The sequence below is a fragment of the Cupressus sempervirens genome, chromosome 6, assembly GCF_028749045.1.
Source record: "Cupressus sempervirens isolate cs-2001-9-10 chromosome 6, ASM2874904v1, whole genome shotgun sequence".
Lineage (NCBI taxonomy): Eukaryota > Viridiplantae > Streptophyta > Pinopsida > Cupressales > Cupressaceae > Cupressus > Cupressus sempervirens.
Genome location: NC_143123.1, coordinates 40,266,237 through 40,284,420, shown reverse-complemented (window position 1 = coordinate 40,284,420; position 18,184 = coordinate 40,266,237). Strand labels below are relative to the sequence as shown.

The window sequence follows — 18,184 nt, the reverse complement described above, 5'->3', positions numbered from 1 at the left end:
ATTAATATGGGTGAGGGCCTAGGCCCAAATAAGAAGGGGTTGTCAGCTTCACAGATTGCAATACTTAAAAAAGAAGATTCTAATAGATTGGTTGCAAAAGGAAATCAAATTGGTTAAAATTGTGGGGAAAAAAATCAATAACACCACCCTCACAACTTGTTACAACCTATAGACATCCCTTCTTGGCTATGGGCTCTATGGAGGATGAAGATGTAGAACGAAAAATCTTTACCCACAAGAGCGGTCCGTTGGAGAGAATGTATATAGAATTGAGGCAAGAGATATATTAGATGAAAAAATTCACATGTTGCTTCTTTGTGAATTGTCATTCATTCAACTTGGTGAGCACCATACGGGGAGGAGGTGGTATGACCAATAAGTAATACCATTTGGTTACACAATTCTTGGATTCAAAAAGGTGCATTTGACCTTATTGGAATAAGAGAGACAATCTAAAGAGGCCTAACTAAAACCAGTTAGAGATTCTTAGGTTGAAATAGTTGTGTCTATTGTTTTTGATGGGTGGAAAGATTGTGAATACAATCCATCTAATCAATGTTTTTGTAGTTTCCCCCGAGTGGGCAATGTTATGAGGGTTATGATTGTGAAGGGAAAGTGAACTATGCAAAGTTCATTTCCAAGGTTCTCATAAAAATCATAGAGGGGCTGAGTCATGATTATGTTGCCCAAGTAATCACAGACAATGCAAAAGTTTGTAAGGCTTCATGTGCTTTGGTAGAGGCTAGATATGATTACATCTTTTGGACACCATCCACAACGCACTCACTTAATTTGGTGATGTGAGCAATTGACATGCAAGCAGAAAGAAATATACCAAAAGTTAGAGGAGATTAAGATGTTTGTGACAAACAACATGTTACGAGCAATTTTTAGAACTTTTTCAAAATTGGAATATATGAAGGTATATTTTTAAATTTAATTTATTAATTTTTATTTATCATTTTATGTTATGTTTTAGATAATTGAATAAAATATATTTTTGCATTATTCACATATTTTGAATGATTTATTAACTTACTATTAATATGTTTTGAGATCTAATTTGCATCTCACACAATTATTCCAAGACAACTTGTGTAGGTGGAACAATTGCTTTCTACCTTTTGGAAAAGGTGTTTTCAAGATCATTCTCTTAAGCTTGTATTACCGATTTTATTTTCTCCAACATCATGTCCACGCTATCATAGACATGCCCCAAGAATGGTTCATTTGTATTAGCAAACTGAAGCAGAAACATGATAAGTTCGGTGAATTCCAACAGATACTCCATATGTGCCCACCAATTATCATCCAGTATCAATGCCTTCACCTTTTGGGCCCTCTCTATATTTGATTCCTTCCAGATACCCTATTGATCACTAATACTCATCTAACCTAATGCCTCTTTGAACATATATGAAAGATCAAGTATTTAAAGTTTTAATGTTTATCTTTAGCATATGGCATTGATCAATGATCAAGGATCATACCGTGAAATGATTTAGTTTTACAATTGTGTATATTTCTCTTATTGTTTTTGTATATATAATGCACACACACATCCATATGTACCAAAACCTACTTTTTTTAAACATGCCCACATATTGGGTTCGTGGAACCAGTAAGTTAGGTTTTAACTAAAAGAGGACCATCTTTATAATGATAAATAAGGCCTCTTAGGGATTCTGTAATGTCGCCATTTTTCTCATTATTGGAGTTTGAGAGATTAGCCTATTATTGTGATCCTTGTAGGCTAATTATTGTGGATAAAGGGTCTTCTGTCTTCTAAGCTTGTGGCTTCGCTTAGGAGGGTCTTATCTTCTCCACAATATAGTGACTTACGGGTTGGCCTTCGTTTAGCTCAAATTGGACTTGTTTGCACTTAGTTTTATGTACTTACTATTTGTGGTAAGTTGGGTGTTGATTGAGATGGACCCTTTCTATTTTTGTAAAGTACATTTGGTCACATGGAGAAATAATAGGTGTGATTCTTGTTTGAGACGACATATATAAATGATGAGAATTTTGGGAGTTATTATATGTTTAGTGTCCAAATTATTATTAAATTATTAGATGGCTTATTATAAGGTTATAATTAAATTTTATAATTTCGCTTAAGTTGAGGGTTCAGTCATCATTAGAAGGGGTCCATTTACTATATGCCTAAGCCAAGTATTAAATATTTAAATTGAGGTTGTTTTGGAAAGTTTCAAGAGTTGAGTTTTTTTGAAACTTTTGCAGTTTCTTAAGTAGAGTTCTTTTTAAAAAAATTATCAACAAAGCATTATAAATATGAGCTCATTTCATTGGAAAAAAGAATGCTTGAATATTTATTTGCTTTTGTTTGCTTTATGACGTTTTCCAAGTTTTCTGAATTGTGAGCCCTTGTTGAAGTATAAGGGTTGAGTTTGAGATTTTGAGAAGTGAATTTGAGTCCACAACTGAGGTACTGTGGACTTCTGGAATTTATGATAGTCTTTCAAAGCTGTACTTACTGTGGTTGAAAGACATTGTTGGCTATCAAATTGGTGGTTGAATTCATAAGTGGGCTATTGCAAGAGCTGGAGGGTGGAGTTGTTGTTTGGCGTTGGATTTCCTTTCACACCAGCAATTAACTTTATTTGCCTTGTGTGACTAGTCCTGGAAATATCTGTGTTTTTCTCGAGATCTAATGTTTGAATCTGTGAGGCCTGCGATTGTTTGGGAGAGACGTGTGACATGTCTTGGAGGGATGCATCTAAGGTTGAGAGCCAATGTTTTATATTTTGGGTAACAGGTAAGTAAATTGCAGGGCTGTGGCTTGAATTTGGGCCTGCAATTATCATTGGAGTCTTCATTCTGGGCATATTTCAGATTGCTAGGCTGCACTACTCTATGGGGGACACTTGTGACAACAGGCTTGAGAGGCTTTGGGAAGGTAGCTCATGTAACTACATCATCTTGCATTTGGTAGATATTATCAGATTCTTAGAAATTTAATAATTTGGATGTCCAATTGAATTTGTAAGGGTTTGTTGTATGTCTGATTATAATTTCAGAGTTAGTGAGTATTGATAATTGGTTCAAACTTTGCAAAGTATATTATCGGTGGATAAGGAATTATAATAGTCTTTGAAATAAGTGCAATTAGTGTAATTTGTTGGCAAAGAGTTAATTTTCCATCATTGCATTTCAAGCTATCTCGAAATTTCACAAAAAGAAACAAATACTCCCTTTACAATGAGGGTGGAAGAAATTGAGGTTTGAATAAGTTTTAATCGATAGGGGTTAGTATAGTGGTATCAAAATGGTTTCCTACTAGCCTGTAGGAATTGGGCCCAGTTACTATTTTGATCAGTCCTTAATTATGTGATTGTCAGCATTTGATTCAATGATTAGTGGTTGCTATTCAACGACATGGATGGTGACAGGAGATTCATTCTGGGTAGGTATTATGCTCGTAGAGGGCATACTTTTCCATTTAGGGATGGAGAATTTGGGATATGAGGTATTGTGAAATAGTTGAATGTGCTAGTGAATGAGTTGAATCAAAATTACAAATAGATGACCCACCTAATTTTGAATCCTAGATTTGAGTAGAGCATGATATCACTTTTTCGAAAAGTGAAAAGTGATGATAGAGTGGTGTCAAAGACACCAAATGAGTTGGACACGGTGGATGTGGAGTATAATAGAAATTCATGTCACGTTGAGTTGGATGATACAGTTGTTGACATGAGCCCCTAGGATTGTGCATTTGATGGCGATGTAGTGATAGTGGAGGTAGGAGCATGCGAGTATAATGTCATATCAGAAGCCACCTCTATGGTAGTTGAGCCAACTCCCAACTATTGAGGAGTTTAGTTGTATTCATGCAGTTTTAGGTGTGTACTTTGATGATAGTACACATGTTCTTGATGATGAGGTGAGTGATGTCAAGGAAGAGTCATATTATAGTTCAAATCAACATAGTGGTGAGGTTCACTTCGTGGACAATCCTATGTTCCACCTGGATGCAACAATGTCTTATGACAGTCCTCTATTTGAGGTTGAAGTTGATCACCTACCTAAGTGGAGTTGGACTTTTTTTTAACTATTTGTAGGTTTAGTTCAATTATTATTGTGGCATTTAGTGATGTTTCTGCGTACACAGATTTTGATGTGGCTACACCTATTGTAGATAAATTTGGCATGGGTGCATATGGTTCTCTTGTAGCTATGCCATTTCTAGGGATTGTTGGTGATGATTAGGACTCTAGTCCAATATATACTATATGAGTGGCTACAAGGAAGAAAAGTGTGTTGAGATCTCCTATGGAGTTATCTTCTGGTGATGCCCTGACTTTCACATCATCAACATAGGTACTAGGTGCTATATTGTGACCCAATGATATTGGCATGCAGTTGGTTCAGTGTTGACAAGGATGCCACATACTTCTTCATTTGGGATCCAGGTGGAGGTTGGAGTTCACTATGTTGGTGGATTGCTTGAGGACAAGCAATCTCAAGGAGGGAGGACTGTAATGTCCCCATTTTTTCCAGCATGGGAGTTTGAGAGATTACCTATTATTGTGATCCTCATAGGCTAATTATTTTGGATAGAAGGTTTTTTGAGGCATTGACTTGGCTTGGAAGGGTCTTATCTTCTCCACAATTTAATAAGTTACGGGTTGGTCTTCGTTTGGCTAAGATTGGACTTTGTTTGGGCTTAGTTTTGTGTACTTATTATTTGTGGTAAGTTGGGTGTTGATTGAGATGGACCCTTTCTATTTTTGGAAAGTTGATTTGGTCACATGGAGAAATAATAGGTGTGACAACATATTTAAATGATGAGTATTTTGTGAGTTATTATATTTTTAGTGGCTAAATTATTATTAAATTATTGAATGGCTTATTTTAATGTTATAATTTAACTTTATAATTTCACATATGTTGAGGGTTGAGTCATCATTGGAAGGGGGCCATTTATTATAAGCCTAAGCCAAGTATTAAATATTAACGTGATGTGTTGGAAAGTTTCAAGAGCTGAGTTCTTTTGGGAAACTATTGCTTGAGTTCTTTTGAAAACTATTATCAACAAAGCATTATAAATACGAGGTCATTTCATTGGAAAACGTATGCTTGAATATTTATTTTGGTTTTGTTGCCTTTGTGGCTTTTTCTGAGTTATTTGAATTGTGAGCCCTTGCTGAAGTATAAGGGTTGAGTTTGAGATTCTGAGAAGTGAATTTGAATCCATAGCTGAAGTATTGTGGACTTTTGAGATTTATCATAGTATTTCAAAGCTGTACTTACTGTGGTTGAAATACATTATTAGTTATCGAATTGGTGGTTGAATTCATAAGTGGGCAATTGCAAGAGCTAGAGGGTGGAGTTGCTGCTCAGTATTGGATTCCTTTCACAACAGCACTTATCCTTTTATTTGCCTTGTGTGGCTAGAGCTGGAGATATCTGTCTTTTGCTCCAGATCTGATGTTCAAATCTGTGAGGCCTGTGACTTCTCATGTAAGGGCCTGCAGCCATAATTATAGGTCTGCTGTTAATAATAAAACACCTGCTGCTAATAATTAGAGGCCTGTGATTGTTTTGGGGAGATCTGTGACCTCTCTAGGAGGGATGCATCTAAGATACAGAGCCACTGTTTCATGTTTTGGGTAACAGTAAATTAAATTGCAGGGCTGCGGCTTGAATCTGGTCCTAAGTCATCATTGGAGTCTTCATTCTGCAAATATTTTAGATTGCCAGGCTGCGCCAGTCAATAGGAGAGATTCGTGATGGCAGCCTTGAGAGGCTTTGTGAAGGCAGCTCATGTAGCCACAACATCTTGCATCTGGTTGGCATTATCAGGTTCTTAGAAGTTTAATAATTTGGATATTGAATTGAATTTGTAAGGGTTTTCTGTATGTGTGAGTATAATTTCAGAGTTAGTGCGTATTGATAATTGGTTCAAAGTTTGCAAAGTATATTTTCAGTGGATAAATAATTGTAGTAGAGTCTTTGAAATAAGTGCAGTAAGTGTAATTTGTTGTCAAAGAGTTATTTTTCTATTGTTGCATTTCAAGCTATCTCTAAATTTCACAAAAGGAAACAAATACGCCCTATACGGTAAAACAGAGCTGTGCACCAAGTGTTTAACGAAATGTCAAACCTTTGAATTGTGGAAGAAATTGAGGTCTGAATAGGCTGTAACCGGTAGGGGTTATTACAGGTTCGATTTTATAGGATGGAATAAATAATAGAAAGGAAGAGACAAGAATAAAAGAAGGGATGGGCAGGCACTTTTGAACATAAGGAAATCTTTTTTTACTTGGCATTCTTGGAGATTGAGCTTCAAGCATGGGAGTTTTTCTAAACAGATCATCTGAGAATGAAAGCTCTCAGAAGATTGAATACTTGCCAGTATGTGAGATCATCTCGAAGTATTCTGTGGCAGATGACCATCATAAGCTTTAATGAGAAGCAAGATCTTGGAATAGAATTCTCAGCTCTGAATTTTGAGAAATATGAATTTACAGGAAGGAAGTGGTAGATGTGGAAATTTGGAAACATAATCAATCACCAATATCTAGGGTTCACCGTACACATTCCAGGCAGCTCCATTTCTATCCAGCTTGAATGTCTAGTGAGGGAATTAGCAGATCAGATCCGAATTTGGGCATTTTTGGGAAGCAAAGAGCACTTTCAGCAGTGCAGTGGCAAAATATAGTAATCACCAGCAATGAGCTATTCTTATTCAAGCAGTACATTATCGATTTGATGTCATCAAATCCCAGATCTGAGACAGCAGCAACAGGCAGCATTATTGACCATATAATTCTGAATTCACGTTCATTCAGCCAGCATTAGGATATCGGCGTTGGAGATAAGGAGCTGCTGAATTTAGTATTATTATTACCTTGCATGCTGATACACATATCTAATTGTATAAATATCTGGTATGGTCATGACAAACTTAATAAATTAGTAGAAACTTTTCTTTGTTTTGTTTTGGTGTTAAGTTTCAAAGTAAATTATTATCAGCATTTGTCTTTCTCTTGGCTTTGCAAATATCATCCAAAAAACAAGAAAAAAGCATAAAACCTACAAAAAACCAAAAACAAACAAAATATAAAATGCAGAATTTTGCAAGTTGCATTCCGGGGTGGCTTTTACACCCACACATACATCCATCTATGCATCCACATACACAAACACCCATCCATGCATGCACACACATATGCTTGCGTACATATGCATACACACATGCACATCATCTCATTAATTTTGACTTCCAAATTTTTTACTTTAGCTTATTTCAATCTTATATTTATTTCTACTGCAGGGCGTAACACTTTCCTATTAGCTATCAGCCAGTTGATAAACAACTAATTGTTGGTTGAAAACTAAGTGTTGGCATTCTTGTATATTTGATTGTTTCTTTGCTTGACAAGGCTTACTAATCATTTTGTGCTATTTATCCCCTGTGATACAACTATTTGCAGTAGACCTAATTACAATATATGAAACAGGGGACCACAAAAATAAATTTAGCTGTAGATAGATTACCACAATTCCGATCATGTAAACCTTGCAGTAGTGAAGGTGGACCTGAGCATCGTGGTACCATTCACCTTGGTGCTGACAGGTAAATATTACAAAAAAACTATGCTGTAAAAGAGCAATTTATTCTTTTTTGGTAACACATTCTAATTTTGTTTTTGATCTCAACTTTGAATGGAGAAAATAATTAAAAAATGTTTGGCTTCTGTTGATTTAATGTTTAAACTTTTGACTTCCATGTGTGCAATTTCTCATTGCCGCAGGCCACGGAACAGAAAGTAGATTTATGCTACAATCATGAAGTATGCCAAAGAAATTTAAAGAAGTTATTACAATGATACGATTGCAGCTTTATACTTAACCATGAAATACAATGGACAACAGAAACACTGAAATTTAACAATCTGGTTCAATGAAGGGAATTCATCACACATTTCTCTTGTCCTCCTTCCAGCATGCCCTTGGATCTATCTTCAGGACTTTATCAAATACCTAATGGGATCCTTATAGTCAAGATCATAAAGGAATATTGAAAGCGGGACAGGGGTTGTGAACCAGTATTTCAGATCTCTTAAAACTTTTGAACTTATAAGCACATAAACATAAAGAGAGTAACCATAAAGATGCATAAACGAAATTTCTCATGGAAAACTGTTACAGGTAAAAAAGGACAATTGACAATAACTTCGATTTACAAATAAGCACAAATCCAGATTACAAAAGTGAGCACCAAGCCATGGAGAGCACCAACTCTTTTTGAAGTACTGACTCCAAACAACTGAAGCACCGACCTCAAAGACCACCAACTCAAAAACAGAGTCTAAAATAACTTCTTTGCCTTAAATACACAGTAGCAGTACACTGATTTCAATACACAGCTAACAGTCATAAAACCTATTCATACCCTTATCCTCTTTTTCATTGACCTTGCATCTTCCTCAACTAAGCAACAATCTTCAACACAATCAACATGCTAGACTTCATAATGCTCTCATCAACCTCATCCATTTATTGCTCCATATTATACTTGCCCCTTAACTCAAAATAATATCACTTCGCACCATAACAAAATCGACACTCATGCTACTTCATCGACTACTTAACATCCTTCTTACTTGAAATGCTGCTAGTTTCTTGCAAAAATGACTTAATCTCGAAGCTACCACAAATACTGAGGACATACAACTCCAATCTCTGTGGAAACAAGGAAGGTCAACTCAACTTTTTATTCAGATCTGCAGATAATATATCGTACTTCTGTTTGACAACGGTATTCAAACTCTCAAAAAATAGCTACAACAATCAAAACATGACAAGACTGCCCAGAAAAGCAGGGCCAAAAAATAATGTAGTTCCCCAAGAGTAGACTTCATTCACATGTTCCTTCATGCCTACATTAAGAAGAAACATCTCAGCTCCAGCCTGTAGCAAGGTATTCTTGCAGCTGATTGCCATATTTTCCGCTGCCGTCCATATTTTCTAACTTCAGACAGATTCTATTTTCCAAAAAAAGCATGACGCTTGCTTTTCAGTCATGCAAATCCTCTCCAAAAATATACATAACATATTCTAGAAACTGCTGTATAAACATATAGTAAATTCATTTTCATGACTTGCTAAGCTATATTTCTTTTCTAACTCTTTGACACTGGCTATTTAATGATAATGAGTGAGGAACCAAAAGAAAGATTCCAGCTTTCTGCATAATGCATTTAAGTTTTTTAACGATTTCCTTTTTGTAAATCTGCAGCTAGGAATTATAGCCACCAGTCATTATGCATTCTTGTAATAAAGATTTTGCTAAGAAGAGTCAGCACCTCCAACTCATATGTTCGAAACATAATCTTAAGTATTTGCACCAATGAGGAATAATCCAATTCGATAGAAAATATCCTTTTGACATTCAATTAATGACGTGTAACAAAAATCAAGCAAGCAGCTGAAGTAGACACTGTTAGTGTAGTTTTTTATTTTTCCTATTTTGCTAGGTTTTTCCTACACTTTTAATAATCTCGCTTAGGTTAATAAAGCATGTCTTATTAGGTGAATGGTTGTGAGGTGTTACCTTCCTACATGTGAGCATCCATTAGCTATCTTGGGAAGATACTTTGCTATCTTTAGTCCGATAGATGGTTGCTCCTCATTGGTTGGTGTTGCCACCTCCTCCCTCTTTCTAGCTTATATAAGCATGCTACCTGGCTTGTATTTGCATCTCTTATTTTTGCATCCTCTTAATCCTATTTTGCTTCTAGTATTTGCATTACTCTCTTGGAGACTAACTCTATGATGCTATTTTGATTTTGTATCATTTGCATTCATAGTTTAGATATTTATTCTTTGCACTAGTTTTCTGGGTTATTAATCTTATCAGATTCTAACATGGTATCAGAGCTTTTCTATGTGTAAGAGTAGATTTTAGTTTCCTTATTTGAGAGATTCGTGGGGGGCTAATAAATTTTATTGTAGTTTTTTGAAAAACGAAGTATGCTCTTCTCTTGCATCTTTGGATGATCTTGAGAATCAGAAAAGTTTTGACAAAAACGATTTTTCTCTGGGTTTCAATCTCAAATCTGACAACCAACTTGCATATTTGGAGTTTTCAATTAGTTTTGCAGGTTCCAGCATGCCATTGATGGACTTAGGAAGCTGATCCAACATTTGCATGTCATATTTTTGTTGTTGGGGTCGGTTTTTGATTTTTGGAACCGTTTTTTACTGTTAAAGGCATTTAATTTACACTATAGCAGCATCTTCTGTACATCGACAAGAGAAACGCTTTTTGAGTTTTGTTCGCAGCCCCGAAAAACCATCTGGGTATCTTTTAGATTTTGCATGCAAGCTGTATATTTTGCAGAATCGAGCATGAAAGGTTACAGCCATACCCCTCTCCGTTGGCAGTCGCAGATTTGAACGCAATTTTCAAATGTCTCATTCTTGCTCATACAGACGCCGATTTTGATGATTCTTGTTATGAACTTGACTATTTTTTTGTGCTCTATCCACTAGTGGAGTTGTTTTTTGATTTTCATGCATGAATTCTTCAAAAATTGTAGATTCTCAGTCGTGACTATGCACAGTTCTCGTTTTGGAAACTTCAGAGGATCATAACTTTTTCATATGACCTCGTATCGAGGCGATTCTTTTTTTGAAAGTGCATGATTTTTCGAGTAGATCGCAGTGGTGCTATTTGTTTCCTTCATTATTGTGCCCAAGTTTCACTTTTAGCATATGCTCTTCATGAGGAGGTCCTGTCGGTTTTTCTTCCATAACTTGAGCATATGGACGTATTTTTTTTATCCGAAAAGTGCGTCAGAAAGCTGGTTCTGAGACGAAGATGATGGTACAGGTTTTTTTGATTTTTGCTACAGTCTGGTTGCCTGTTTTGGCAATCAAAGCCAAATGTTCTATTTTTCCTTCCGGGAGCCATATCTCGCTCATTCGGACTCTTTTCTGGGCTCGCCAGATATTGTTGGAAAGCTGGTTCTGTGAGTTATTCAGTTGCAGAGGTCTTTTATCTAGATTCTGCTCCAGGTTCTTTCTCCTTCGAGTTTTTCACTTTCACACTCTGGCGGATTACTTGGATTCTACAGGTCCTGGAATCTCTTCTTCTATTCTTTTGGCTCACTCTTCTTTCTGACTTCTGAGCATTGTATGCTTCTATTCTGTTGCATTCATTTTTCTGTAAATGCACTGAGATAAAGTGCCTGCTTTTGCATATCTGGGATCTTGTACACCTTGTGTTTTTTTGTACTCGCATTCAGTTATAAAGTGCCATGGGGGGTCATGATGTTTAGCCATTTTGTGCTTATCCACCTTTGTCAAGTGAATTTTTCTTCCACGACATTAGCCCATGTAGTGTGTCGGTGACACCGCCCTTTATCCTGTGCTTGTACTTCTATTGCACTGTTGGTGTTCCTGATTCTTCTTCTTGCAGATGTTTTTGGCATTGCATTTCAGTGTTCCTGTCACCCCTCTCCTTGTTCAGCATTATGGGGGGGTTCACCTGTTGGCTCTATTGCTTCCTTGGTTCGGTTGAGTGATCTACGTATTCAGTTTTTGTTCCTATGTACTAGGCGGATGCAGTGGCTAGGCACCTATGCATTTCGGTGAGATGGTTCATCTACTATATAGACACTCATTCATTCCTACCTTTGGAGGTCACCTCTTCGATTGATCAGCTCTTCAGACTTTGTCTTCTCTACCTGGTCATGCACTATTTCAGTGGGGGTTCCAGTAGTTTCTTCTGACAGTGTTTGTAGCTTCATGCTTCATGCTCTTTTTTGTTCCTCTCTTTGAGACATTTCCTAGATTGGAGGCTTAGTTTCCTTCATCTAGTTCTTTTTCTTGTATTGGGTACCTGATCAGGCCTTGTTGCCGGGACCCATTTTCCTGCTTTCATAGCTTCGCTATGTTAGCATCCACCTAAGCTTCGCTTATGGGGGGGTGTTAGTGTAGTTTTTTATTTTTCCTATTTTGCTAGGTTTTTCCTACACTTTTAATAATCTCGCTTAGGTTAATAAAGCATGTCTAATTAGGTGAATGGTTGTGAGGTGTCACCTTCCTACATGTGAGCATCCATTAGCTATCTTGGGAAGATACTTTTCTATCTTTAGTCTGATAGAGGGTTGCTCCTCATTGGTTGGTGTTGCCACCTCCTCCCTCTTCCTAGCCTATATAAGCATGCTACCTGGCTTGTATTTGCATCTCTTATTTTTGCATCCTCTTAATGCTATTTTGCTTCCAGCATTTGCATTACTCTCTTAGAGACTAACTCTATGATGCTATTTTGATTTTGTATCATTTGCATTCATAGTTTAGATATTTATTCTTTGCACTAGTTTTCTGGGTTATTAATCTTATCAGATTCTAACAAACACACAAGGAGCTTAAGTAGATGGCTAACTAGTTTATTCAAGCCGAGCAGTTCAAGCAGTCAAGTGCATAGTTAGCTCAAGCAGATGAACCAAGAAAGCAAACAACTCATTCAAATTTTATTAATTTTGAGTAATACTTTGAGATTTATGCAAATTGATCATCAACCATTGACATCAATGATAGCATACTAAGCAATTACACCCTTTGTCATTAATGGCAACCTGTCTGTAGTGAACCTGAAATAAAGAAGCTCTAAAGTAATGCTTCTTTGAAATAACTTGAAGCAAACTGGCTTACACTGAAATAATACCACCCAGGTTTGGCCAATAAGGGAGCATGAAGTCAAGAAAGATTGTGACTTCTCCAACAAGCTCAAATGTGGATCTGCAATAACCGTTGAAGTTCACGAGAAACAAGTTCGAAAACTCTATGTGGGACCAGAAGATGTGCGAGGTATATGGGTTACAAATGGCCTATTTGACAAGAACCATTGGCTGACAATGTTTGCAACACTGCTATAGTGTAAAACCATCAATTGATTCATAGAATTGGGCACTTTTTCCATAGCCTCCTATAATGTCCCCATTTTTGGCTGACCTCGTATAGCGTGCCGGATTTGCCTATCCTCGACTCTCGTAGGCAAATGGTGTGGAGAGAGAGTCAATTCTGCGGATCAGATGGTCATATTTTGCTCTTGAAGAAGTGTTAAGAGGTTATATTTCATTATTATGTGTTATCGGGGCCTACATGTTATAATTTTAAGTTGAGTTGCACTTTTTATTTTATAAAATTACTTTATTATAAAAAGTGCATTATAATGAGATTTTATAAAGGATGTTTCTAGAAGTTCTAGAAAAAGTGCATAATAATGAGATTTTATAAAGGATGTTTCTAGAAGTTCTAGCAGCTTCTTAGAAAAAGTGAATAAATAGAGGGCTGGGCCTCTCATTTGGACAGGCTTGGATTTGAGATTTCTTCTACTTCTTCCATTGTGGAGCAAATTTGTAGTCTCTTGGGTCTGCAAATTATTTGATCTTTGGGAACGAATCACTCCCTTGGATTGGCGACTTTGAGGGTGTGAAATATCACCTGAATTGTTGCATTTGAGGAGTTGGTAATTCAGCCATCTCATTTGGACTTCACTGAATCAGCAGCAGCAATTTGGGGGTTCGTTTGGGGGCAGTTTGTGGAGGATTTAGTGTCTTTGGCAGCGGTTTACATCAGACATCTCCAGCAGCAATACCAGGTGCACATATTGAGGTTTTTGATTGTCAAAGGTGTTGCATACAAATAGTTGAACAGTCAGCACTGTCATTGCATTGTTGGTTATCTCCAGTTATTAGTTGCTGTTGTAAACCAGTCATCTATCATATAATCTGAACTGGGTTATTGTCATGTCATAGCATTGCATTGTCAAGGGTTTGATGTATTAGAAGTGCATAGTTGTGACAATCCCCTAAATCTGAGATTGTAAAATCAGTCATTAATGTAGATGCACAGCTCAGTCCATTATAATTAGTTGTAATCAGATTTGCATGCATTGATAGGATTGAATATGAAGGTTTATATGTTGTCATCAATCTATATTCATATGCATATGTATTAGACACCACAGTCCTTATATTCTGAAAGTATCAAATCTGAGAGTTTCCATATTCTGAATATTGTTATTGGTACTGTTATTGTTCATTACATTACATTTCGATATTGGCATTGTACTTTGTGGTTTCGTTGCACAACAATTAGCCCTATTCGCAGCTCTATTCAGTTACATGCCAAGTGTTTGACAAATTGTCTTAGTTCAGTTTGAGGGTTTTAGTGGCCTTAATAGTAAGGGTCATTACACCTCCTGGGAAACACTTAGGAGGCCATCCGAGACTAAGTTTAAACTACTAATGGATGACAATGAGATTGTTGCTGGAAATTATAATACCAAACAAGGGAAGAATAAGAAATTACAAGCTTACAATCGTAGACTAAAGGAATTCCTAGCCAAGTTGAAGAATCGACCAATTGATTGATTGAACAAAAGGTGGTTTATTGAGGGATTGACTCCCTTGTTGCACAAAAGATGGAAGTGGTGCCTCTATCCTTGCATGCTGATGCCTACAATTGGGTAATGGACATCGATAGTAAAAACAAGACATACTATTGAAGAGGAGATTGATGATGATCTATATTTAAATATTCATAAATTTAACTACACCTTACCGTAGTTGCTGTTTTCCTCATCACATACAAAATTGCGTTATTATGTTCATTGCCATTGAAATTATAGTATTTGGTTTATTTAATCAGTTATCAACTTAATGACATACTAATTAATAACACATGGAGTGAAATCAACAATAGATGGAGAAAGATATGGAAACCAATTTGTTAAAGGACTTTACCGAATGTTTGGGCTACATCTTTGAACCGATTTAACCTATTTATTTTGGCAATTACCATATTCAAATATGGTATAAGCTGAAATATATCCTGAGAAAGGTAAATAACGTGATGGTAGAGGCTAATAATAGTAATGGGGAGGTCACGTGTTTTAATCTCCCAACATGTTTTAAACAAACCCTCAAAACAAATGGGTTCCACGTGAAACTTCACCATGCATTCACATGACACTTTCCTATTTGTTCACACCATGAAATGAGTAGTCCACGTCACTTCCAATGCATCCACCTCATCATCTTGCCACATATCATCATCTTGTTGGTCCATGGCACCTCTATGGCACCTCAACATCCTGTCATGTGTCATGCTCTAGTCATGCCACATAGAATGCTAACATCATCTGTACTTGGTCAATCATTCTTTTTAGCGACTTTAATCAACCAAATTTTTGTCATATGGGCTCTATTTGAGCCCATTCAAGTTTCATTAGAACTATATTGACAAGTTCTACGCAATATGGCCATCTTCATCAAGATTTGAAGACATCAATTTTTAGGGTTGTGAAGGTTCACTTGGATAATTCCTCACCATTGGGAGCCTATTGGATCTCCAGAAGGTTCTTAATTAGACACAAAGTAATGGAAACACCTCTCCACTTTTCCAATATTTGTCCCTCCATTGTGTATGAGAAAGGAATATTGGAATAATTAGGTTTATTATACTTTTGATGGTTGTGCTTAATGGATGCATGCTGAGGAGAATCAGTCTTCGTTCTTCTCTTGGACATGTTGCGTGCTTTACCATTGCTTCTCATAGGTTGTTCTTTTAATCGTTCTTTCTTTGGAGATTCCTTTGCTTCCACTGCCTTCGAGTGTTCCCCTTCACCACACCCCAATCTTGCATAGCGAGGTCTTACCTCCACTTTTAAAGGTTCAAGTATACCTTGGCCATAAATTACAACCCTTGTAGATAGCTCAAATAAACACTAATCATTTCTTTATAATTTAATGGTTTGACATTTCTTCAAATACTTGGCATGCATACTGTGATACTGAATTTCTGGTTAGTAATCAATAACAATTAAATTGCATCAATGGAAAGACCATAAGCATTAACTCATTTGATTCCAATTCTCTGCACAAAACAACTAACCCTGGTAGATAGCTCAAACAACCAGTAATCTTTTCTTTATAATTTAATGGTGTAATAACCCTGGCAGATAGCTCAAACAAACACTAATCCTTTCTTTATAATTTAATGGTTTGACATTTCTTCAAACACTTGGCATGCATACTCTGATACTGAATTTCCGGTTAGTAATTAATAACAATTAAATTGCATCAATGGAAAGACCATAACTCATTTAATTCCAATACCCTGTAAGAAACAACTAACTAGAATAGAATACCAATATAATAATAATTAACAAAGATTAATTTGGCATTCCCTGATTTGTTTAGAACATGTTTGCAGATTTCATTCCATTCATTTAAAATTAAAGGAACATTGCAGTTGGATTTGTTCAGATCAATGACTTCCAACTGTGAATACGAAACAACAATGATGTCCTCGTAAATGCTCTCTAAATGAGATCCTCAACAATCTGTATACTGAAAATGAGACGCTATGATTCTGTGATGAATAACGCTCAGCTGTTATATATCAGGATCTCCTACTACAGCCCTTGCCCATAGAAGAAACATCAACAACAACAGTCTGCTGCAAATGTAGCCTCCATGAAGTGCATGATCTCTACTGTCAAGCTGCAGGCAGTTTGGTTGCCAAACAGCAGCAAACTCAAATGCCAAGACATGGGGATATTTCTGCTCAATAATCAGAGATTAAAGCCCTTCAACTTGACACCAAAAACAGAAGCTGTATGCTCCAGGACAAGGCTATAAAAGATGCCAACAACATGCAGAAATATGACACCCAAATGCAAATTTAGCAGTAACAATTTCAGAGTAAACTTTCAGTCTATAAAACAGAGGTATCAAATGTGATTTGTATCAGTCTCTAATTTCCAATCACACTGATATGCACAACAGAGATGCTCACAATAAATTCAGGTCAAACCCTTTCAACTTGCAGGCGTTTATGTAATTAAATTTCCCACAATAGATGTCTTCCAGCCACAGGTCATACAGTAGGAAGACTCCAACAATCTCAAGCTTCACAATTTTTAGAATTTAATCCACCACAACTCCCAGCACAAAGACTTCTTCAAAAGAAACAGTAACATAGAAATGGAAGATTAATAATTCTCAGAAATCTAATTCACAATACCTCAGCTGCGAATTGCCACTTCTCAGAATTAACCCTTATACCTCAGCCAGGGCAACAAAATTCAGAATCTGAGAAATAGCCACAAAGACAACAAAAGAAAATAAATATTCAAGTGTGCTTTTTCCAATGAAATGAGCTCATATTTATAATGGTTTGTTGACAAAAGTTTCCAAAAGAACACAACTTCAAAAACTGCGAAAGTTTCTCAAAAGAACTCAACTCCTGAAACTTTCCAACAAAACATCACTTTAAATGTTTAATACTTGACTTAAATATATAATAAATGACCCCTTCCAATGATGACTCAACCCTCAGCTTAAGTGAAATTATAACTTTATAATAAGCCATTTAATGATTTAATAATAATTTGGCCACTAAAAGTATAATAACTCCCAAAATACTCAGCATTTAAATATGCTGTCTGAAATAGGAGTTACACCTATTATTTCTCCAGTGACCAAATGCATTATCTAAAAATAGAAAGGGTCCATCTCAATCAACACTCCACTTACCACAAATAGTAAGTACACAAAAACTTAACCAAAATGAAGTCCAATCTAAGCCAAATGAAGACCAACTTGTAGCTTATTGAATTGTGGAGAAGACAATGCCCTCCCAAGCAAAGCCAGTGCCTCAAAAGACCTTCTATTCACAATAATTAGCATACGAGGATCACAATAGTAGGCTAATCTCTCGAACTCCAATGCTGGCAAAAATTGGGACATTACACATCGCCCTTTCCCTCACAGACCATCTTTGTTAACAACCTCAATCCAACACTTTGAGATTGTTTTTCAGAATCACCAAGTGAATGAAACGAGTGTGAAGAATGAGTTTTTCTCAAGTCTTCATCTTCGAATTTCTTCAAGAAGATTTCTTTTCCATTTCTCTTCTATGACCAATACATTTCATAGATCATGATCTTCACCGCTAGGAAAGCTCCATGAAACTCTACTTTAGAACCAAAAGGATTTTTCTCTCCCTTGTGTGACAGCATCACTCTTCTTTGACTAAAGATTTATGATCCAATCAATAGATTGCCTTCGCCTAGTATCCCTTCACCGGTTTTTAAATTCAAACTGGTTAATGCCCATCCATTGCAATTTCTTGTTAG

General features: G+C 36.4%; 1 protein-coding gene across 1 annotated transcript in view; it reads left to right on the top strand.

Moving 5' to 3' along the window:
• LOC149551010 (FAD/NAD(P)-binding oxidoreductase family protein) overlaps positions 1 to 18,184 on the top strand; it is a 304,663-nt gene that overhangs the window by 219,049 nt on the left and 67,430 nt on the right. The window contains exon 12 of the mRNA XM_089786572.1: positions 7,488 to 7,603. Within this exon, the coding sequence (XP_089642698.1) occupies positions 7,488 to 7,603 (116 nt within the window). The remainder of the gene's footprint in view (positions 1 to 7,487; positions 7,604 to 18,184) is intronic.